The sequence below is a fragment of the Pongo pygmaeus genome, chromosome 11 (genome assembly GCF_028885625.2).
Source record: "Pongo pygmaeus isolate AG05252 chromosome 11, NHGRI_mPonPyg2-v2.0_pri, whole genome shotgun sequence".
Lineage (NCBI taxonomy): Eukaryota > Metazoa > Chordata > Mammalia > Primates > Hominidae > Pongo > Pongo pygmaeus.
In genome coordinates this window covers 57,027,202-57,051,550 of record NC_072384.2, presented here as the reverse complement: position 1 = coordinate 57,051,550, position 24,349 = coordinate 57,027,202, and the positions used below count along the sequence as shown (strand labels likewise).

General features: G+C 34.5%; 1 protein-coding gene across 1 annotated transcript in view; it reads left to right on the top strand.

Annotated features, from left to right (window-relative positions):
* Window positions 1–22,139, top strand: part of ACVR1C (activin A receptor type 1C) — a 94,817-nt gene extending 72,678 nt beyond the window's left edge. The window contains exons 4-9 of the mRNA XM_054478800.1: window positions 459–689; window positions 4,297–4,464; window positions 6,049–6,205; window positions 7,698–7,822; window positions 10,204–10,334; window positions 14,864–22,139. Coding sequence (XP_054334775.1) covers window positions 459–689; window positions 4,297–4,464; window positions 6,049–6,205; window positions 7,698–7,822; window positions 10,204–10,334; window positions 14,864–14,989 — 938 coding nt within the window. The 3' untranslated portion in view covers window positions 14,990–22,139. The remainder of the gene's footprint in view (window positions 1–458; window positions 690–4,296; window positions 4,465–6,048; window positions 6,206–7,697; window positions 7,823–10,203; window positions 10,335–14,863) is intronic.
* Window positions 22,140–24,349: the final 2,210 nt, after the last annotated feature.

Genomic DNA, 24,349 nt, shown 5'->3' with positions numbered 1-24,349 from the left:
CACTTTCCAATTTCAGCTTGGTTTTGAAAAAATTCACAAATAATTATTTTGCTCTTCCAGTTGTACCAGGAACCGTACATTTTATTTTAGAGGCTAACACTTCGTTTTTTTTTTTTTGCTTTTACTCTTGTGTACTTAGTAAACCTGACTGGCTTTGATAGGCAAATGAAGGAGATTTGCAGCAATTCTTGGAAATCAGATATCTGCAGCAGCAGGCTATGTTCAAAAAATTTTTACTTGTGAATACAAGAAGACAAATTCATATTCATAAGTTGAAGTATTTTTTTCAGCATGCTTTGACATTAAGTTTGCTATAGTGGTACTTATTCCTTCAAAATAGATAAAATTATTAAAGCACTTAAATGTTTGCTTTTTTAAAATCTTGAAACAGTGATTATTATGAGAGTTCTTTTCTGGCATTTGTGTTTAATCATCAATTCCATCTTTTCTTTGGCTAGGTCTACCTCTGTTGGTTCAAAGGACAATTGCAAGGACGATTGTGCTTCAGGAAATAGTCGGAAAAGGTAGATTTGGTGAGGTGTGGCATGGAAGATGGTGTGGGGAGGATGTGGCTGTGAAAATATTCTCCTCCAGAGATGAAAGATCTTGGTTTCGTGAGGCAGAAATTTACCAGACGGTCATGCTGCGACATGAAAACATCCTTGGTTTCATTGCTGCTGACAACAAAGGTATTTCTAATCTAATTGTGTTCAACAAGTAAAAAATGTTGTCTAGAGCGAGAATCTGTCTCAAAAAAAAATGTTGTCTAGTATCAGATAAGAAAAAATAAATTCATCTCTTCTTCGTTTTTTTTTTTTGTTTTTTTTTTGAGACGTAATCTGGCTCTGTCGCCCAGGCTGGAGTGCAGCGGCGCAATCTTGGCTCACTGCGAGCTCCGCCTCCCGGGTTCACGCCATTCTCCTGCCTCAGCCTCCAGAGTAGCTGGGACTACAGGCGCCCGCCACTACGCCCGGCTAATGTTTTTTTTTTTTTTTTTTTTTTGTATTTTTAGTAGAGATGGGGTTTCACCGTGTTAGCCAGGATGGTCTTGATCTCCTGACCTCGTGATCCACCCGCCTCGGCCTCCCAAAGTGCTGGGATTACAGGCGTGAGCCACCGCGCCCGGCCCATCTCTTCGTTTTAAGAAAGTCTATATGAAAGTCTAATTTATATAAAATCCTTTCCTCTTTCTCACGGATAAATGTACAGAACCATACAATGAAGCAGGGTAAATGAGTGATGGGAAATCATGATGTCCAGATAGCCAGGGCGGTGCTTAAAATGTTTGCTGACTGGTTTGGTGCAGGAACCAACTAATCAGAACAAAAGCCTCAACTGCAACAGAATCCTGGAGAACTCTGCCACGCCAGGTTTACCCATTAGTTGCTGCTTGGTCATGAAGAGATATGGAGGCATCTGGGTGTCTAGGGCAAAGGAGTATCATTGGGAGTTTTTATTTGTTTTATTGAGACAGAGTCTCGCTATGTTGCCCAGGCTGGAGTGCAGTGGCACGATCTCAGCTCATTGCAACCTCCGCCTCCTGGGTTCAAGCGATTCTCCTGCCTCAGCCTCCCAAGTAGTCCCAAGTAGCTGGAACTACAGGTGCCTGCCACCACGCCTGGCTAATGTTTGTATTTTCAGTAGAGACAGGGTTTTCACTATGTTGGCCAGTCTGGTCTTGAACTCCTGACCTCGTTATCCGCCCCCCTCGGCCTCCTAAAGTGCTGGATTTACAGGCTTGAGCCACCCCGCCTGGCCCGGGAGTTTTGAATAGCAGCTATTTACCAACCAAGACAGAAATATTTCAATATTTTAATAACCAATACAGACATACCAATTAATACTAGCTGAATGTTCAGCTTTGTTAGGGCTGTATTTTTCATCCGTATAACAGCCTTCATCTTCAAGACTCAAATTTTCTGAAAATATTATCTCTTTTGATTGTATTAGAATGCTGGCAAGTGAGACAATTTTAGTGAACTTTTCTATTAATGTTACTTTGAGCACGATTTGTATCTTGAGGCCGCCATTAACGGTGCCAAGTAGTGTTTGTTATTTTTTGAGTTTCATAGAGCAAGTCAGAGCATCAGCTTTCTGATATTTAAAATAAGTACTCATAAAATATTGTACCCATGCTTGTGTAATCACAGATTTGATATAAAGTTCATTGATTATCTATGCTTTTTCTCTTCTTTTTTACAAAATTGTTACTCATCTAACTGTTCATTAGTGCCCCTAATAGGTAACAAAAGTGAGGAAAACTTGATTCAGTCAACTTTTAAACTTTAGCTCCAGTTAGTAATACTCATGAAGAACTTTGGTAGAGTCAAGATTGTAACCCCAATCTAGAAAAGGGTTAAGACAAATTATCTATGAATGTCAAGGATCCACCATTGCCTGTGAAAATTAAGAACCTATAGTTAATTTTATCTAATATAAACTTAATCATAAAAGTATCCATTATTAATTGGATGGAAAAAGAGAGGCTTAGCATTTAGCATACTTTTTGGCCATAATTATGTTTACTGATGATTTGCCATTTCTGATTTGCTAAGGAGAAATAGGGTAAAGGCAAGATGGCTAACAAAAAAAGTTCTTTCCAAATTTGTAACTACATATACTTTGAAACTATATCCAGATCACTGAGGATGAGACATTTCTCATTTAGCTGTTAAGAATGTTTTCTTTTCCCTCCTAATCTTGAGCTGAACTGCCTACTGGTTGGATTAATCAGCAATGCTGTCAAAGCAGTTATGATTGTACATGGATCATCTTCATGGGCTAGTTTAATCATGATGTTTATTGGATTATAAAATAATATGCATTGGCTAGGCACGGTGGCTCACACCTGTAATCCCAGCACTTTGGGAGGCCAAGGTGGGCGGATCACCTGAGGTCAGGAGTTCGATATTAGCCTGGCCAACATGGTGAAACCCCATTTCTACTAAAAATTAAAAAAAAAAAAATTAGCTGGGCTTGGTGGCAGACGCCTGTAATCCCAGCTACTCAGGAGGTGGAGGCAGGAGAATTGCTTGAACCCAGGAGGTAGAGGTTGCAGTGAGCCGAGATTGCACCACTGCACTCCAGCCTAAGCGACAGAGCGATATTCTGTCTCAAAAAAATGAATAAATAAAAATAAAATAATAATAATAATAATATGCACAAGACGTATTATCCTTGGTTTTCTCTTCTTGAGTTTAACTGGTCTACCTCTATCATCTCTTAACTTGTCAGTGGCTTTTTGCATGATTCCAAATGATCTCTAACTTCACTTTCATTTTTTAATTCCTTTACCTTTTGCACCATTGACAGTTTCACTCTTTAGTCAACTGTCTGACAAAAGCATTGATGTGAGAGGGCAAGATAGCCACTTGTGTCAATCAGGGAGAGAGGTGTGAGTAAGGGTTATTTTTATATGTTGTATATTAATGAGCTTTACCATGTTATGTTGACTTTTAAATTCTTAGGAAATTTTATCACTACCCAGATTTGGAAATTAAATATTTGGATAACAAAGAGCTGTTGTACATACAGCATCTGGCCAGATAGGTCCTTAGCAAATGTTCATTATAGATCCTTTCCCTGAGTGTCAGAACTGGTCAGGACTGCTCAGAGTTACTGTAGACATTTTATTTCAAAAGCTAAAGCTCACTCTACTAATATGTAGAAAAGTTTTAGGGTAATTTCTTTTCTAGAAGTCTTTTACAAGCTGGATTAGGTTTTGGCTAAATGAGATAAATTATTTGAAAATGTCTAGTAATTGTGTTTGGCTCTTACTATAAGCTTTTGGGGAAAATAATCAACTCTGTATTTTGAAAGGTGAATAACATCAACATTTTTAGAATGTTAGAGCTTTTATGATAGAAATAATACTTTGCATAAATTTGTTATATTTCTGATATTTATTGGTATAATTTTTCTGAAAAGCTCAGAGTAGTTTATAACACACACTGAGCCTAAATGCATCTCTCAGTGGTTTCTCCTATAATGTGGTTACTATTGCCAGCAGGTACTGATAGAGAGGAAATAAGAAAGGAGTTGTTCAGTTGTTAGAATCAATCACAACCTCACAACTTTCTATTTTTATGGTGGGCACATATAACAAGTTCCAACATATCAATATCTTCAGGAATTCATTGAGAATTTTTTGTTTACTAACTTGGACTGTAAGCATTACCACTGAAGCAATTAACTTTGCTTTGTTAACAATACAGATTAAACACTGATATTTGTTAAAAGCTTTTGGCTTCTTTCTCAATATGTATTTACAACAACAAAATTATGTTTTCTTGTTAGATAATGGAACTTGGACCCAACTTTGGCTGGTATCTGAATATCATGAACAGGGCTCTTTATATGACTATTTGAATAGAAATATAGTGACCGTGGCTGGAATGATCAAGCTGGCGCTCTCAATTGCTAGTGGTCTGGCACACCTTCATATGGAGATTGTTGGTACACAAGGTATGTATTTCCTTTTCATTTTTTTTCCACTTTGAATATAAGGATAGAAGTACTTAGTTATATTTTAATTTATTAGGAATAATTAATTATTATTTCTTTAGGCTGGGCATGGTGGCTTATACCCATAATCCCAGCATTTTGGTAGTCTAGGTGAGAGGATCACTTGAGGCCAGGAATTTGAGACCAGCCTGGGCAACATAGTGAGATCTCCATCTCTACCAAAAAAAAAAAAAAAAAAAAATCTGGTTGTGGTGGCATGTGCCTTTAGTCCCAGCCACTTGGGAGGCTGAGGTGGGAGGATCACTTGAGCCTGAAAGGTCCAGGCTGCAATGAGTTACGATTGCACCACTGCACTCTAGTTTGGGTGACAGAGCGAGACCCTATCTCAAAAAAAAAAAATAAATAAATAAATAAATAAACAATAAAGGTAATTTTTAAAGCTAAAGGTGTTGTCATGATACAGCCAACTCTCATCAGTTGCTCACTATTTTGTATCTTATCCATAATAATATTTTAAAAAATTTATTCCTAGTGGTTCTATCTTTGCCATTTAGCATATGTACCCAGAGATCTTGCTTTAGTGGCAAATGTCCTATATCCAGAGAATACAAATAATTTAAATGTTTACCTTTGATAATTTAAAAAGTAATTGGAAAGTATAATATGATTTTGAAAAAAATATTTGTATATCATGTACTTGAAGCTAAATAGTACCTACCGCCATTTCTATTTGTTGAGTTAAGAGGTTGGCTCTAGAGAGTCAATTATTCTAGACAGGGCAGTGGTTCTCACATTTGAACTCATGATCTCTTTACACTCTTAAAATTATTGAGGACTACAAAGGTTTTTGTGTATGTAGCTTATATCTATTACTATTTACAATATTAGAAATTAAAATTGAGGAATTTAAAAGTACTTATTAATTTGCTTAAAATAACCAATTAAATGTTAATATAAATATTTTAAATATAACAACATTTTTTTAATGCTAAAACTGATTAAGTGAAAATAATGGTTTTGTTTTACATTGTTGCAAATCCCTTTAATGTCTGTTTTAATGTCTGGATTTTCATACCTGTTCTTCATTCCGTCTGTTCTCATATGTTGTTTTGGTTGAAATATGTGAAGAAAAGATGGTGTCACACAGATGCGTAGTTAGAAAAGAGTTGCAAGGACCTTGGGGATCTTTTGGCTACAATTGAGAACTGCTGGTGCGGGGTAATAGAAGTTTTCAGACTTATTTTGTAAAAGAATATTTGCCATGTTCTTATGAGCACATAGCAGTACTAATTCTTTCCCCATCTGTTAAAAAATGTTTATTAGTGATCTAGTCATCTAGTGCTCTAAGCAATAGAGGCATGGTGATGAACAAAACAGCTACTGTCCTTATTCAGTTTACAGTTTACTTGGGAGAGACAGATGATTCAGCATGTACATAAATAAACAAGATAATTTAGATAGTGACAAGAGCTTTGAAGAAAACTGTTTTTGAATTAGCTCATTTTGAGCTAAGTCTTCAGGATGATTTCTCTTGAACAGTCTCCGGTAAAGAAAAAAACGAATATGTTCTTCTTTGCTTCATAGGTAAACCTGCTATTGCTCATCGAGACATAAAATCAAAGAATATCTTAGTGAAAAAGTGTGAAACTTGTGCCATAGCGGACTTAGGGTTGGCTGTGAAGCATGATTCAATACTGAACACTATTGACATACCTCAGAATCCTAAAGTGGGAACCAAGAGGTAAGATGACTGACTTGGGTAGCATCGTAAGATGTGAGAGTACCCAATAAGCATGAATGTCCTCATGTGTGTGGAGGAGGCTGAGGTCCAAACAGGAAACCACTGGGCCCAAGAAATCCAGAAGTCTTCTCTGGGTCGCTGAGAAGTTAGTGGGTGCAATGGTTATAAAGCAAGGACAGCTGGCATTTTGGGCCATATGGATTGCAGCCATTTAGGTACAGAGTCCAGTGGAGAGAAATGATGGAAGAGATAGTGGTGTATTATTTTTAGTGTGCCATTTTCTGAGAATGCATTTTCCTACAGATAAGAAAAAAATGTCAGCAGTATGTAGCTCCTCCAAAGCCTTTATATCCCATAAATGAACTGAAACTCAGGACTAGTTCTATGTACTCAGGTTCTATACAACAGACACAGAATCAATATGTTGAAATAGATAGGTAGGGATTCTATATGCTGAATACACTTATGTGCTACTATATTCCCTTATTCTTTAAATATATTATATAACAATTTATGTATTACCTATACTTTTACTTATTATTAAATCTCCCAAATTGATATGTATTAAGATAATATAAATTTGGATACAATTCCCACTTCCGAGGAACAGAATCTCTGAAGATTAAGAATGAGCATGAAGTAACAACATATACCACACATGTGTCAGGTCAGGCCCATTAGGAATGGGATTTCTGGTATTTTTCTTGTTATAGCCAGCCTGTGGCCATATGTCCAGCCTAGTTCCAATTCTTTTTACTTGAATTTCAGGCTCTACATTACTTTGGCAAAATTCCAGAGTTCTTGACCTTGAAATTAGAAACAACCAAAATATTTTCTTGGAGTTGTTAAAGGCCCTTGAGAGTAGAGAAATTCTAAGTTGCTATAGCTGGCCTTCAAGCCGTATTTGAGATTCCAGGACAGTGCCTGTGAATGCCTCTTGTGATTCACTGGGAGACTTTCATAAGCCCCAGGAACACTTCCGGGCAGTTTATTCACACTGGGCAGCCCTAAGGAACTTCTTTTCCCTGTACAAGAAAAGCCGTACCTTGCCCATCTGATTATCCCCACATCAGGAACCTTCAGGGAAGCTTTGGCTGCTGGATTCCTTCAGAGGATCTCACACCCTTTCAAGAACTTGGGAGGGTGTTGCATCCTCACTTCAATATTCTGGGAAATCTCCAAAATCTCCCTAGTACAGCAAGGCTCAGTCAGGCCCATGGACTGTAGATTTCTTATACTGACTCTTGTTCAAACATGGCTATATTTTTTTGGAGCCAATGTGTAATAAAATTGTTCACTGAGAGAAAGTATGGGTGGAGTGCTGCTGAGCACACTTGATGGTTGAGTCAATAATGTATTCTTTAATTTTATTCTATTATAGTGCCTCAAATCTGCCTTTTAAAATGGCATAAGCTATCTTAATTTATTAAGATTGTTTTACTGGACTGCTATAAAGTCATACACAGAATCTGAAATGTACATGTTTTTGAAGGTATATGGCTCCTGAAATGCTTGATGATACAATGAATGTGAATATCTTTGAGTCCTTCAAACGAGCTGACATCTATTCTGTTGGTCTGGTTTACTGGGAAATAGCCCGGAGGTGTTCAGTCGGAGGTAAAATTTTGGAAATATCCTTTGTGTTTGCCTTTCCTTGATACTCTGAATACAAGATGTGATATTCTATCTTTTTTCCCCAAGCACTATATTCAATCAGTTTCTTAGTATTTAAGAGAATACCTTTTGGTGATATATTTCCAGTGGCAAAAGTGGGATATCTTGCATATAATGGAGATTTTATATTGTGATTACTGCTTAGCGGGGTGACAGTTCTCCTGATAATTTTTATTTCCATATGACACTTTATGAAGTACTTGAAAATTATTTGAGTTTGTAAGCTGTAAGCTGGTATTCCTAACTTATATCCCAAATAAGTTAAATGATTTGCTGAGGCAATAGGACTTGAAGGGTTCAGTTTCTTAAGCTTTTCTTGTCTTTTTCTTCCCTGTGATATGATAAATACTGTGGGGTTGGATAAAGGTATGGGAAGAGGTGGGCAAAGACAAACTTCCTACCTTTACTGCTCCCAGCAGTTTAGAACTTAATAATGCACCTGGGCGCGGTGACTCATGCCTGTAATCCCAACACTTTGGGAGGCTGAGGCAGGCAGATCACTGAGGTCGGGAGTTCGAGACCAGCCTGACCAACGTGGAGAAACACGTCTCTACTAAAAATACAAAATTAGCTGGGCATGCTGGGCATGGTGGCTCATGAGCTGAGATTGCGCCATTGCACTCCAGCCTGGGCAACAAGAGCGAAACTCTGTCTCAAAAAAAAAGGTACTTAATAATGAAGAATTAGGGAGGGGGAAGCCCTGTAAATATGTCTGATGAAACAGTTGCATCAGTGGAGAAAAAGTTAAATGCTGGTAGAAAATGATTTCGAGTTTCCACTTTCAAGTGAGACAGACTTAGGACTAAGCGTTGGTTTAGCAATTCCTTGAATGTCCGACTTCAGGCAAGTTTCTTAGTTGTAATTTCTTCATCTGTAAAATGAAGATAATACAAAAACTGATCCCTTGGGCTTTAAGGATTTAATGAATTAATTCATGTGAAGCTTTTAGTACAGAGCCTGTTCACAGTAAACATTCGATTAAAGACCTGCCATTATTAAACTATTGTCTTTTTTTTCATTTTGTATTGATGTCATTTTGCATTACATTAATCTCATTTTTTAAAAAACGTTGCAGACTTTATGAAAAGCTTCTAAGGTTAAAATTATGTCTGAATGAGCAAACATGCATACTTTTTCTCTTTTATTCATAGATGATATTATAAAACATTCAGGGATCTAAAACTGTTTATAGAAGCAATAGAATTATAGTGGTGCCGAACATGGACACTAGGGTTTGAATTCAGATTTGCCACTTACTAGCTCTTATGTCTCTGAAAAAATTCATAACATTCTGTGCTTCAGTTTCCTCGTCTATAAAACAGAAATAATGTTGTACCTTCTTTAGTCAGTAGTTTTGAGGACTGATTAGTTAAAACCTGTAAAGGCCTTAAGGCAATGCATGGCAAATAGCAAGATTTCAAACATGTTAATAATTTTTTGTAAAAATTTCATATTGATATTAGTCTAGATTTGCTTTTAGATTTTTCCTTAACTTTTCTTCAACTGTAAAAATAGTAATTTAGCAGACATGAATTATAGTTAGTTGTCTAGTATTATGGCATGTCTTACATATTTTAAGTTAAAAGCACTGCAGTTAATTAAAAAGATTTTATAAGGGATTTCTTGGAATTTAAGTAGTATTCTAATAATTGAGGTCTTCTTTGTCTTTGAGACTCTTTAAATATTAATCTTCATGTTGAACTGTCTATCTTCAACTACCTTTGGCTTCTTCTCCAGAACATTCTCAGGTTCAGTAGTTCTAAAGTCTAAATGTAAGAAACCCAACGTTAAAAAGATTGCCTAAAAGTTTTCAAAGAGAGAAAGCTGTTTTGTTTTGAAAAAGTTATCTGATGGGAAAATATATGTACTTCATTCACAAAGCAATGAAGCTGTGCTACAAATTTCATAATCAGAAGAAAGTAGGCATTACTTTTAAATTGTATAATGGCATTTTAATTGAATAAAAATTTACATAATTTTGATAATAGAAAAATATAAAATTTATTTTATATAATTATAAAATAGAAATGTTATATATTATATAATTATTAAATTATGTTTTTATATATTATAATTTTATATAATCTTATATAAATTTTACATTTATGAAAACATTTATAATACAAAATTTAACTTTATGTAACTATTCAACTGGGTGATTTAAACTTATATCTGATTTTATAGTGACACATTATTTTAATAAACTTGACTTTCCAGTTCCCTGGGGTGTCACTTGTGCCTAGAAAACTTAATTGGTATTACTTAAAATAGATATCTTTGTTTATTATTTGCATATGGAAATTTATTATACAAATTTCTTACAGGAATTGTTGAGGAGTACCAATTGCCTTATTATGACATGGTGCCTTCAGATCCCTCGATAGAGGAAATGAGAAAGGTTGTTTGTGACCAGAAGTTTCGACCAAGTATCCCAAACCAGTGGCACAGTTGTGAAGTAAGGCCATGTTTTTATCTATATTTTTCTTATTAAATTTTTGAGGTGAATATCAGGGAGACTTTTCAGAGACCATATAGTTTTTCCAATTCATTCCATATATGTAGACATATGTCTTTTTATAAGTCTTCAGAAGGATTTTTTTCCCCTTTAGTGCTGTGCATGCATAATGCTAGGTTACGTGACAGTAGCAAATCCTGAAATCTCAGTGACTTTCCACAAGACTTTATTTCTTGCTTACACAAACTGCTCTGCAGGTTAGGCAACTCTCCATGGCACCTGTTCTCATTGTAGTAACTCAGTAATCACTCTGATTTGATCCTTGGACACATAGTTTCCAGATCTCTAGGTCAGGTGAAGAGAGGAGCTGGAGGATCACACACTGACTCTTTAATGCTTTGGCATCAGGTGACACACATCTCTTCCACTCATGGCTCCTACCAGAACTTGTCACATGGTTCCACCAAACTGCAGGGGGTCTAGGAACTGCAGGGAACATGGGTAGACTCAGTGGGTAGTTAATGTCTCTGCCACACAGAATATTACAATTCCAATCATCTTTACATTCAATAAGTTATACCTCATCTCTAACCTGCTAAAGTTTGAACTTATTCTCTCATTAGAAAAGCTCCCTCACATCAGACTCCATTGTCATTTATCTTGTCATCTCCAGCAAACCAGTATTTAACCATAATGTACTAGACAAATAGTAAATGGTTATTGCAATGCTTGTTATGCCTTATGTGAAGATAGAGATTTTTTCTAGCTCTTACAAGGAAAAAGAGTAGAAGGTGGGAAAAAGACTCTAAATCATCTAACTAGTTCCAGAACCATTCTGATACTTTAATCTCTCTCATTTCAGTTATTGCTGTCTATTTTTTGTGCCATATTTTAATGTAATGAATGAGATATTTTTTAGGTGATGTCTTTTAGCCTGGCTTTGTTTTAGGGAATATTTTATATATTTGCCTTTTTGCCTCATTTTTCTGTTCCTTCATGTTTCTCAACCCTTTTCTAATTTAATCATGTTTCTCAACCCTTTTTCTAATTTCTAATTCAAAACACAAGATTTGTGTTTTGTTATTTTTGTATTTTGTGTAGATGCCTTACCTACATACTTGAGAAGCAAATTTTGAAGCATTTATAATTTAATTGAAATTAAATTAAAATTTTTCTAATATTAATAATTTATGTACATGACACAATATAAACTTACAGTGTTTAAAGTATAATAGAATGAAAACTAGTGAATCCACTACCAGGTTGGAAAAATAGAACATTTTCAATACCTTTGAAGATTCCTTACCCCTCTGAGAGGTTACTTATATTATAATCAATTATTTCTTTACTATTTTCTTGCTTTGCTTTTGAATTTTACTATACTTTTTTTTTAGAATATATACGTATATCCAGAATAACAATATGTTGTTTACTTTTGCATATTTGTGAAACTTACATGATTGAAACTTCCTGTAGATATTCTTTTCAAAATGTTTTTACTCTCCATTATATATGTGTAGCTATAACCTGTCCATTTTCATTGCTGTGTAGTATTCCATACAATAGAAGCATGTGCTATATCTATGAGGTGATGATACAGCATTTTGCTTTAGTTTTTTAATGCAATGACTTACATTTATAGATTTTCCAGTGTTAAACTAAATATACATTCTTGGAATAGACCCAACATAGTCATTTTAGTGTGATCAATTTTGTACATTCCTGATATATGCATTTTTTGTCCAGTATTTTGTTTCTGTCTTGTTTTATGTCAATCTCATGTAATAGATATTGGCCTCATTTTATACCATCATTATTTAGACTTATTCACATGTTTATAATTTTCTTTGCTCAAAATTTCTTCTTACCTTTCAAATCATTTTCTGACTTCCTGATGTGAATCCTTTAAAAGTATTTTATTTAATTTTTTTAGAGAAGGCCTAGTGGTTGTAAGATTTTTCAGTTTGGGGATATCCAAAATGTCTTTATTTTGTCCTCAATCTTGAACAAATAGTTTGTCTAACCATAGAAATTTAGGTTAACAGTTATTTTCTCTAAACACATAAAAGTTATTATTCCACTATTACCTATCTTCCATTATTGCTATTGAGAAGTCAGCAATAATCAATCAATAAATTTTTGGTTAATTTATCTTTTCTTTATGACTACTTTTAAGAACTTCTCTGTCTTCAGCATTCTGCAGTTTCTCTAAGATGTCTTCAGTGTAGATGTCTCTTGGTTAATCTTGCTTGGAATATTTGGACTATCTAATTCTAGTGGTTTGTGGCTTTCCTCAGTTCTGGAAAATTTGGAGTCATATTTCTTCAAATAGTTTTTTCTCTCATTGTTTCTATTACTCAGTTTTGGAGAACTCATTAGATGCATGTTAGAGATTTCATTACACTTTGCTTTTTTTATTCACTCATATTTTCTATATTTGTGTCATTATGGTATGTATCTCTCAAGATTTCTTTTTCAGTTCTTTAATTCTGCCTTCAGATATGTCTAATTTGCCATTTTACTCCTCCATTGAGTTTTCTACTTTATTTATTTATTTTTGAACCTCTATCTTAGAGCATTTAGACTCTTTGTATGTGCCAAGCCTGGCTCAGTCCATAGGGATATGCCGATGAGGGGACCACAATCCTGTCATCACGGAACTTAGAGGATAATGAGGAGTCAGGGCAGAGAAGTGAACAACGTATATGTTGCTTAAAACTGGAGGCAGAATTCATGCTCTCCTGAACTCTAGTCCATGGTCCTGCATAGCTACTGTATTTATTTATTTTTTTGAGACAGAATCTTGCTCTGTTGCCCAGGCTGGAGTACAGTGGCATGATCTCAGCTTACTGCTACCTCCGCCTCCCAGGTTCAAGTGATTCTCTTGCCTCAGCCTCAGGAGTAGCTGGGATTACAGGCATGCGCCACCATGTTGGCCAGGCTGGTCTCAAACTCGTGACTTCAGGTGATCCACCCACCTCGGCCTCTCAAGTGTTGGAATTACAGGTGTGAGCCACCGCACCTGGCCAATTGTTATATTTTTGATATCAAGATATTTTATTGGTACTTTTTCACTTTCTAAAACATTCTCATTTTTACTCATATTTTGTATTTCTCTTTCCTTTTAAAAACATATTTTATATACTTATATCATTTAATTCTAGCATCTAATGTTTTTATGGGCCAAAACTACTATTTACAATGGACTCTTGGTTATGGTACCTTTTTCCTCATGTGTTTGTGAATTTTCGTTATGAGCTCAGCAATGTTTAAAGGCATGGGCTTGCTTTTTCCTTCACCAAGAGCCAAGACTTAGGCAATTTCCGTTAGAAGGACTTAGGCAATTTGCCTTAGAAGATTTCAGGGAAATAGTCATCCTTAAATTGAGGGCTTTCTAAGCATTTTTTTTTTTTTTTTTTTTTTTGGACAGAGTCTTGCACTGTCACCCAGGCTAGAGTGTAGTGGTGTGATCATGGCACACTGCAGCCTTGAACTTCCGGGCCTAAGCAATCCTCTCACCTCAGCCTCCTGCATAGCTGGGACCACCACACCTGGCTAAGTTTTTAAAATTTTTTGTAGAGACAGGGTCTCCCTGTGTTACCTAGGTTGGTCTTGAACTCCTGGGCTTAAGCAATCCTCTCACCTCGGCCTACCAAAGTGCTTGAATTACAGGCATGAGACACTGCACCTGGCTGGCATCTTGATCTGAAACTTTCTGTGTGCTCTGGGCTGTACTCTCTATTACATGCGATCCATCAATTCCGAAGTTCTAGACCATGAGAGTAGCAGATACCCCTATGGCAGCCACTTGCTTCAGCGGTTTCCTGTATTTCTCTGGTTTCATGCATTTTCATTGTTTTCCCCTCTTAGTATTTGTCTTATCTCTTTGCTAGTTCATTTTTAAAGTCCAAGATTTTTGATATTTATACTTGGATCATAATTTTTATTGTAGTATAATTTACATTTGGTAAAACTCACAAATCTTAGTATACAGATTGATGAATTTTTTTCGTATGTTTACACTTGTGTACTCATCACCAACATCAAGATACAGGGAATTTTCAAGCCTTCCCATATCCCTTGATGTTTTTCATGTCCCATATTCCCAGAAATCAGTGGATTGAAACATTTTTTAGTTAGTCTCTACAAGGTTAGTATTTGAGTTTTGGTAGAGTTTTTGAAGGGGTTTGACCCTAATCTTCTTATATTGTTTTAAATTTACTATTTCTTCATCAAAACTTAGTTAGCATCAATGGCAGGTACAGTGGTGCATGCCTGTGTCCCAGCTACTTGGAAGATTAAGCAGGAATATCGCTTGAGCACAAGAGTTTGAGGCTGTAGTGTGTTATGCTTGCACCTGTGAATAGCCATTGCACTCCAGCCTGGGGAACATAGCAAGACCCCATCTCTTAAAAAAAAATAAATAAATAAGCTTAGCATCAATTCCTGGATTTATGGCTTTACTTCTTTTGTGCTCTGTTTTATGTAGAGTAGCTAAAGTCTTTGATATTTTTTTTTCTCTCTTAAAGGCACTCCGAGTCATGGGGAGAATAATGCGTGAGTGTTGGTATGCCAACGGAGCGGCCCGCCTAACTGCTCTTCGTATTAAGAAGACTATATCTCAACTTTGTGTCAAAGAAGACTGCAAAGCCTAATGATGATAATTACGTTAAAAAGAAATCTCTCATAGCTTTCTTTTCCATTTTCCCCTTTATGTGAATGTTTTTGCCATTTTTTTTTGTTCTACCTCAAAGATAAGACAGTACAGTATTTAAGTGCCCATAAGGCAGCATGAAAAGATAACTCTAAAGTTAAGCATGGGCAGGAGTTGACTTCATCCAATCTCTAAGTTATATTTAATTTTATTTTGAAAGCAACACCCCAACTCATCTTTTTGTTTAATAAGGAAGAAATATATTACAAAAGTATAAAATAAGCTCTATAAAAATGATATAGTCATTAAGTTTTTATTTTACTTGAACCAAGAGCACATGAATGAACAGGAAAAGATGTAAAAACATTTTTTTCTGAGATGAAAACATATTAATTAAACATGCAAATTAAAGCATGCTATCTTAAATAGAAGTTTAGGTCATGCAATCTGTTTCCCCCTTTTTAAGTTAGCAGGACCTTTTAAAAATAAATATTGCTCTAAACTTTAATATATCAAACATGTGAAAGTGGAGCTGCTCAGTGGAAGATGTAAGTGAGGTGGGTGTCCCACGTGCTTGGTCTCCCCTTCTGCTGTTCTGTTCTTCATAATCCACTACTGCATCAGTCCCTGAACCACTAAACTTGTTCCTTTCATTTACAAAAGCGATACCTGACATCCTGAGACACTGAGAAATGTCATAAAGTCACACAGCTAATGGCAGAACTGGCACTAGGTCCAAATCTTGTGATAATGAACACCATAGGGTTAGCTAGCTTCCTACTTTCCCTTGAATAGTGCTTTTCTCCCTATGTAATATCTTTTATTGTGATATTTGTGGTTTAGTCATGCAGAAGGCATATTGAGTTAATTTGCAGAATCATAATGGACCCGCACGAAATCTCAGAACCATATCTGTTGACATTTTTTCTCATAGAAATATCATGGTTACCCCATTTGTTAATGAGCATTAATGTTTTCTGAACACTTCCAAAGATTAATCAAACATAAATATTCATTGTCTGAAAATGTCTTTAAGATACAATTCAGAGGTCCCTATTTCCTTTGTACATACACACTTAGAAAGAAAAGACAGAAAAGGAAGAGGAAGGAAGGAAATATTTTGAGAATATATTGAGAAGAATTAAGAAAACTCTTCAATGAAGTGTAACAACCAAACCCTACAGACGGTATCAGAAACAGCAAATAGATATTCCTCTACCCTTTCACAATGAGTGAGTGAGTACAGAAGAATGCTCATGATAGTTTTGCCTTCATTCTACTTTCTGTGGACACAGAGTAATGAATATTTAATGGGACATCAAATATGCCCTTCAAATATGTAATGCTACTTTGGTAAACGAGATTTAACATGATGTCTTTTATGCTCCTAAAACATCTTTTTTCAAACTCCATTCCTTAGAACATTCTTCTACTGAGATGATCCAAGACCAAAGTGTTCTTTGATACTTGCTTATAAAGTGATAGTACATGTTAGCATATAATGTATTTTGAAGAGTGAAGTAAATGCTATTGATAACATTAAAAAAAAAACTAATAACAGTAAAGAAATGCTACTTGATTTTTTTTTAACACTGGGTTGCTCAGATTACCTGATCATGGTGGAACCCTTTTATTAAGAGAAGGGGAAACTTTTACTATCCCATATTTAACTGTTCTGTAAAGCAAAGCACAGCTTGGGTAATAGCGTTCTGAAGGATATACTTCTGTATTTTCTCATAGAGTACAATTTAGTGATTATGCTTCATTTCATTATGGAAATATGTTACTGAATCTATCTTCATTTTACTGAGTTGAAATAAGGAAGGCAAAAAACTGACAGCTATGGAGTTTGCGTGTACTTCCATACTCGTTAATGCTCTCATCCACTTATTAAATAATCGTAGAGCACCCATATCTTGCTTGCCACAATATCGGGTACAAGAGGGAATACAAAGATAGATAGGTCCTGCCCTCAGGGATTTTAAAGTCTAATTTGGGAATGGGAATAGGGATGTGAGTGTGTGGGGGAAGAAAATAAATTGACAGATAAAATACGAAGTGGGATGTCTTGAGTTCTGCATGACAGTGGGTTTCTAGGATAGGTCTGAAAATTGCTTTCATTTGCAACACATTTAGAAAGTAGCTTTATTTGGATATTACAGACAATCTAAATATATCATCAGTTTTTAAAAGTGCCTATGTGAAGTGATTTTTAAAAAGAGTCTATGTGAAGGGGTAATCTTGCTTGTGCTTGTTACTAATTTCTCATAGATTGTTTTTCTGCATATATAAGAATGAAATTATTTATTTACTATGGTTGTACGTGCCTCAAATAAACAAGAATGATATTTCCTGTTTTATTTACTTATGTTGGGTAAATATGCTTATTGAATTTTTAAGAGAGGATTTTTTAACATCTCCATTTTTCTTGTCATTATGTTTTATAGCTTATTTGAAGGTGTCTAAATATAATTTCGTATTTTATTGGTTCAACTTTCACTCTGAAGAAATCCGTATGTTTGTACATTTTGAGGTATTTTTCTTGTTCTTGTGTTGGTTAACTATGACTCCTAACTGAGTAGTCTTATATTTCAATTACAAAATACATTTTTTAAGAAAGGGAATAGAGCAGCAAAAATGATAAGGAAAATGTTAAAAGTTGTAATATTTCCTTTACTCTTAACAGGATTATATATAGAACATGCTCACTTACAAAAATAGGATGATGAAGTTTAGAGCATAAGGCAGGCTTCTTGTATATACTTATGCTGTCAAATGTTATATTGTTTTTAATGGAGTCCCATTGTGTAATATTTATTTCTTTTACATTTTGTTATAAGCAAAAAAAAAAAAAATTCTCCTTAGGTTAGGTTCAGAGTATCAGTGTTCTTTACTCCTTACAGATATTTTGGCTTTGGGGTATAATACAAGACTTGGGAAAACACTATTACGAATTTTCAGTACTGTATAAAGTGGTGATGGGATTTAAATGCAGCATCACTTTCTGAAAATAAGAGAAACATTATTTGTTGTCAGTATTTCAGCATGAACTTGTTGCCTTGTAAATTTTGCCTTTAAGTTTGTAATTGGTACAGATTCTGTTGTACGCTTTCTTCTATGTCTAAAATATTTGGCATGTCATATCTAGATTTCTTAATTTATGTTCTGACTTGAGAGTTAAGTGAAACATGACTGTCGTGCACTATTTTAGGCATAGCACTTGCTTTTCATCTTTATACTTTCAATTAACTTTGCATTTTAAATTTCCATGATTGTATGAAAATAGTAACCTGGTTGCAGTATCTGAAAAAATTAAAATTAGCTTTTATTTAAAAATGAAAATCTACAATAGATTCATTAGGTTAGAAGTTCCAGAATAATTTATTATTTTATTACACCTACTATTGTAGAATTACTAATAAAACAAAACAAAACTACTTCTATTTTCCTGGAATTTTGCCACCATGTGACTTATTGGGGCAGAGAAAACTCAGGGTTATCTTTGAGTCTGTGCAAAAGTACCAGGGAACCTGCTTAGCAAATCATCTGAAAACAGGGAGCTGATGTTTGCCATTATACAAAGTTTGAGTAAACAACTTAAAATTGCTTGTTAGGGCATAGTCTTTGATTGAAATAAGTATGAGAATGTATTTGGCTAAATAAATTTATTTAAAATATACAAATTTTATTTCCCACTGGAAAATTAAGAAAGTAACAGTACCAAATGAATAAAAGCTGGCAGTTGATGTCTTCAATAATCATTCCTTTAAAATAAATCACAAACACATCATTACAAGCTACTTAGAAATGTTTAGTATTCGTATCTTAAAATGGCACCATTGTGGTTTTCAAAGATATTTTAAACATCTTTTGTGAAACATACCATTTCTGTTTGGCAATGCTTTGTTCTAGCTCTGTGTGCTGATACCTACATGGAGTTTTTCTGCTATTTTAGTGAAAACAGTAATTCTTTTATCTTGAGAGCTGCTTCTAAATAACAAAAAAGTCAATTGGAATATGTTTTTTAAAAATGTTAATATTAAATAGAATTTTTATAATACGGGCATTTTTCAAAACATTTTGATGAAAATATATAGATATTTGACTTTCTTTTTTCCATCTAGCCTTGCTTTATATTTCATTATTTTTCTCACTTTTTTTCTTAATATTCCCTCACTATCTTTCAACATTATTATTAGTTCCTAATTTTAAAAATAACTATTATTTAACTTAACCATCTGGAATTTATCCTTCTAATGAAAGAGAATCCCTTAGTACTCTCAGAGATTATATAACTTTATTCCAATTTTGTTTAGATGACGAAACCAAGGATCAGAGATTAAATGACTACTAGTTACTAGCAGAACTCTTATGTAAGCCTGGTGGTGACACCCAGCACTGTTCCCTGCCATATCCCCAACTTTTACTGATTAAAAATTAATCCACATGCATCTAAACCTACCTTGAATGCACACTAACGTAATGTGCCATTCAATGATGATGATAAAATCCCACTTCTCTTTGTGTTTCTACTAAAATAATTTACTCACTCAGGGTGAGGTCAATGAGAAAAACTAAACTAGGCTAAGAAAGAGTTGTAGAATGGTTGTTGAGCTAAGTAGGCCACCACTGGGGTGCTGACAAATTAATGTATAAAATTTAGGAACCGTGAGAGTATAGAATTTCTTAGTGCAAGTAATGATTAGAGAAGCTTCCTGACATCCCCCACCCTTTCTGTAAGGATTGTTCTTTCTCTTTGTACCTTGGAATGGGGGTGAAAGGTGATTTGATAGCTGAATTTGGGACTATGTCCAGTGGGATATTATCTAACTTTTCTCTCTTTCTCTTTTTTTCCCCTCAGTTTCTCATTAGTTTGTCTTTGGCATTCATCTTCTTTTAGTGCATTAAAAAATGTTTGGCAGATCTCATCAATCCCAAGTCACTCTATAATTCCTGTATTTCTTTAGTTATCATTTAACCTGTCCAAACTTCTACACAATGAACTTCTTAACAAGATTTTAAGTTCTCTGTATAAGAGGTTTCACCTCATAACTTCTCCAGTAATCCTTCATTTGGCACTATAGAGTATTTGTTAATGGCAGAGATGATTTTTCTTTTCAAACCTAAAAAGACTAGCTGTTATTTGTATTCTAGCTTTTAGCTAACATATAATGTCTACTTTTGCTTTAATGCTAAATTCCACTTGAGAAATAGTGACTGGGAAAGACAATTTGAAATATATGCCCCATAGTGTGATTGTTAAATTTATTTCTGCTGTTCCATACCATTGCTTTGTTTTGCTTTTGACAAACTAAGCCATTATGCTATTAGTTTGGAATATAATACTACAGCAAAATTAGGTAACAATCCCTATTTTAAAATTCCCCTAACAATAATAGAACTGCCAGCATACTTTTCTCTTTCAGTTGTAGATGAATACATTTGAGAAAATATGAGCTCTATTTCATCCTAGATTTTAATATTTTCAAATGTGACTGTATTTCCTGATCATTGGTCCAAGTTATCCTAAAAGAAATTTTTCTCTCCAGACTTAACAGTTTTAACTGCAAGAGTTTACTGTGGGTTATGTTAATCTGAATTTTAATAGGGCCACTAAGAATCTGAGTGCTTTAGGAGATTACCCTTATACCCACTGCCATCACATCCAGTCAGGCCTGTTGTGCTCTATACAAATCTTCCCAGCTGAGGGGCAGGTGCGGGCTAAAATCCAACTGCAATTGGCTCCCAGACATAATTTTATATTTTACAGAGAAGCATCTTATTGGCTTATATATGTTTAAAGAATGGTCTGGCTTATACATCTTCAGAAAATGAGAATTAAAAAGTCAAAATAATTCTGGACATCTGCAAATTGAACAAAGAACTTAGAAGAAATAATACTTTATCTTTTCATCCTGGCATTCCTTAGAGAAGAGAAATTGATTGTTTATCATGTTGGTTTAATTTTTCAACCCAGACAATCTGCAGCAAGGCCCATGGACCCTAATTTTGATATCGTCCATACAGTTTTCATTCTATGCATGGAGCTAATTACTGACTTTGCCTGTAAAGAGAGGATTGTGCGCCTAAATTTTGTCTAACAAATGCAAGCATAGAATGAAATTTACTAATATTTCTATTTCTTCCATAGGCTAAATAATAGTAACTAAGTATTTTTAAGGACCCAGCCCTTTTTTCTCTTTATACAAAATGAGAGTATCTGAGCCAAAATATTAAATTCTAGTACATTTCCGCAATGACTAGTGTCAAGCTCATGTACTCTTCTGATTCTAGACTGGAGAAGATTATTCAAACTTGATCTGTGTTTCAGGTTTTTAAATGTCCTAAAAACAGAAAATTAGATTCAGATCTCAAAAAAGGAATTTTGGATTGACTTTCAAAGTACTAATACCAATTATACTTTTCTTTTGGTAGTGTGACTCTTCTTATACCTAAGAACATATTACAAATGTCAAAACCATTGCATTTTGACATTGCAAAACATGCCTTGAACTCTTGAACTACTGTGAAAAGAATCACCGTTGTAAAGACTTTTTGTAAGCTAGCTGATACTCTTAAGTATGTAAAAAGATTGTCTTTCAGCCGACAGGCCCAAAGGAATGTATATAAGGAAGGAATATGAAAAAATAAATTAGGTTTTAAAATAGGAATTGGGTAATAAACTGTATCAAAAATATGTAGATGGATTTTAGTAGTTCTAATTTAAATGTTGAAGGTGAAGAGAATTTCAAACTCCAAAGAGAAATGAATGATATTCAGATGTTTCATTAATTTAATTTCTAGTCTGAAAATATGCATTTTATAGTAATATGTATAGACTTATTTTATTTAGAAATAATAGTGTTTTAGAATTTATTAAAAACTCAGTGATAGCCTTTATACCAAAATGTTTAACTTTACCAACAGCAAGTCATAAAAGTATTTATTTTAAAGCTTTTTAATATTATCGTGTAACTTTCATCTGTCTTCAGATGTAAATAATTATCTGCCTAAATGTTATATTTTTATGTATGCATTTTCTGAAAATGTATTGTTTTGTAAAGTGGGAAAGATAATAAATCAAGCACTTCTTGCACTTGTTTCTGTGAAGCATATAGAACTCTATTTTAAATAAAGGAAGATGTGCCATATTTTGGTTTTTATATAATTATGTTCTATTATTTTTAAATTGTGTTTTATTTGTATGCAGTGTCTGCGGAGGGTGTTGGAGACTTAAATGTTGGCTCCAATGGGCACTGAGATTTTACTTCCTTCATTCCTTTCAACCAAGGAGTTATAGAATTCTAGAATTTCAGAGCTGGAAGGGATACTTCTTCAATAGCCATTTCTCTACATGGCATTTAGGACAATAGTTTTTGTTTCTTTTTTTCTACCAAGCAACTGTTTTTTTGCACTTTTTAGACAATTACTAAATGACTGCTGAGTTGACCTGCTCTCAAACCTAAAATAGCTCCCATTACACTTAAAATCACAAGCACGTGGTCTACAAGCCTTTTCAGACACGGAACCAGACAACTGCTCTACCTTCATTTCCAGTGTCCCCACATTCATCCCCACCTGTTCTCCAGACCCTGGCTTCATGTTGTTTCCTGAACTTGCCAAACACATGCCTGTCCCGGGGCTTTGCTCCCACTGTTTGTTCTTCCTGGAATGTTAAAGGTCTCTGTAAGAATGCCATCACACCAAATTAACCTTTCTTGCTACCCTTTCAAAAGTAGCACATTTTGACATTCACTACCCATTTCCCCTGTGTAATTTTTTCTTTACAGCATTTAGCATTAATCGGCATTCAATTATATATCTGCTTGTATGTAGTATCATAATGACTAAATCCTTGAGCACTGGAATTGGGAATTAGGGATCACTTCACTTATGTTTGAAGATATAGTTTTAAAATATTAAGAGTAATGTATTGTTTGGGACAGTAAAAAAATACTCTATGAAACTCATTATTCACACCCCAATATCTGCAATAAACGTTAGGATTGTGTTTCTTACCCAGTCAAGAATAGTTCAGGTTAATTTCTACTTCATGATGGCTGTTTCAGAATGACATTATGAGAAGATTAGGTGTTTGGTTTCTATTCTGAACCCTACAAAGTTGGTGTTTTCTGAGACTTAGCGTAAGAGGCAGAACACCGAATTGGTTTTACTTTTGGTATAGATTCTTAACTTCTTTTGCTTATCTTTTTTTTTTTTTCCATTTTGGGGGCAGTTTCGTTTGTTTGTTAATAAGTGTCCTGAATATTTTGCATTAAGTCAGTACTAACCAGCTTCACTAGCCAAATATTCTTGGTTAACCATCATTAAGTCAAGTTCTTAACTGCTTCATTATTAGCTGCTGCTTGGAGTTGCGGAGAAAGGCAAAATATTTATTTCATATCAGTGTAGATTGTGAAACCTATGCATGAAATAAAATGAATGCTTTAGTTTCAGTGGCATTAGCAATAGCGTTTTCTTCCTTCAATTGTAATTCTGCAATTTCAGCATCTTAATTTTAAAACACTAATATGTGCAAACTTTGGCAAATGTTCACATTGATGCAACAGTTTACCTACAGTGTGAACATAAAATTGGATAGTTACTTTTTTGCATCAGGATAAATTCCTGGAGATTAGGGGATTACTGAATCCAGGCTGTTTTATGGAGTGTTCTGGAAGTGATTTTCAAGAAATGCTCTGTGACTTTTAGAAGAAATATACATATTTTGGCAGAGAGTTATTAAAACATTGATTTGAATAGTTTCTTTGAAATCTATTTATTAGAAACATTTTCCCACAGACTGCTTTAAGTTTTTTTTTGTTTGTGTCTTGTTAATGATGTATGTAACAAACTTGTAATTACAATCACTTTTATATTTAAAAGAAGTTAATATTCTTTTTCCTTCAAATATTAGTTAACAAATCTTTATCAAACATTGCTGCAAGAAAATTGACATGTTGAAGCTTGTGGGATGGGAAAGATTTGTTTAAGTAGAATACAAGGAAGAGGTTGTCACTGGTTGGAAACGTGTCTAAAACAAGGGCTGATGCTCATGGCAGTGAGTAACCTACAGAACTGGGATTGAGGGATTCTGTAAGGATTAGATTACAGCATTTAAACTTGATCCTGTCATTGAGGGAAACTCTGAAGGTTTTAAAGCAGCAGTGATCATGTGAAGTGGCATTTAATAAAGGCAGTAAAAGAATTATCCTCTTAAGAGATTTATCAAAGTAACCTGAAGATTACAACATACCCTTTCTTCCCTAAGTGATAAATATTTAGAGATAGTACACAGGTGAAGAATTTCAAGATGAGCTATACAAGCAGTATGATGTGAGTGTTTTTATGTGGTATATTT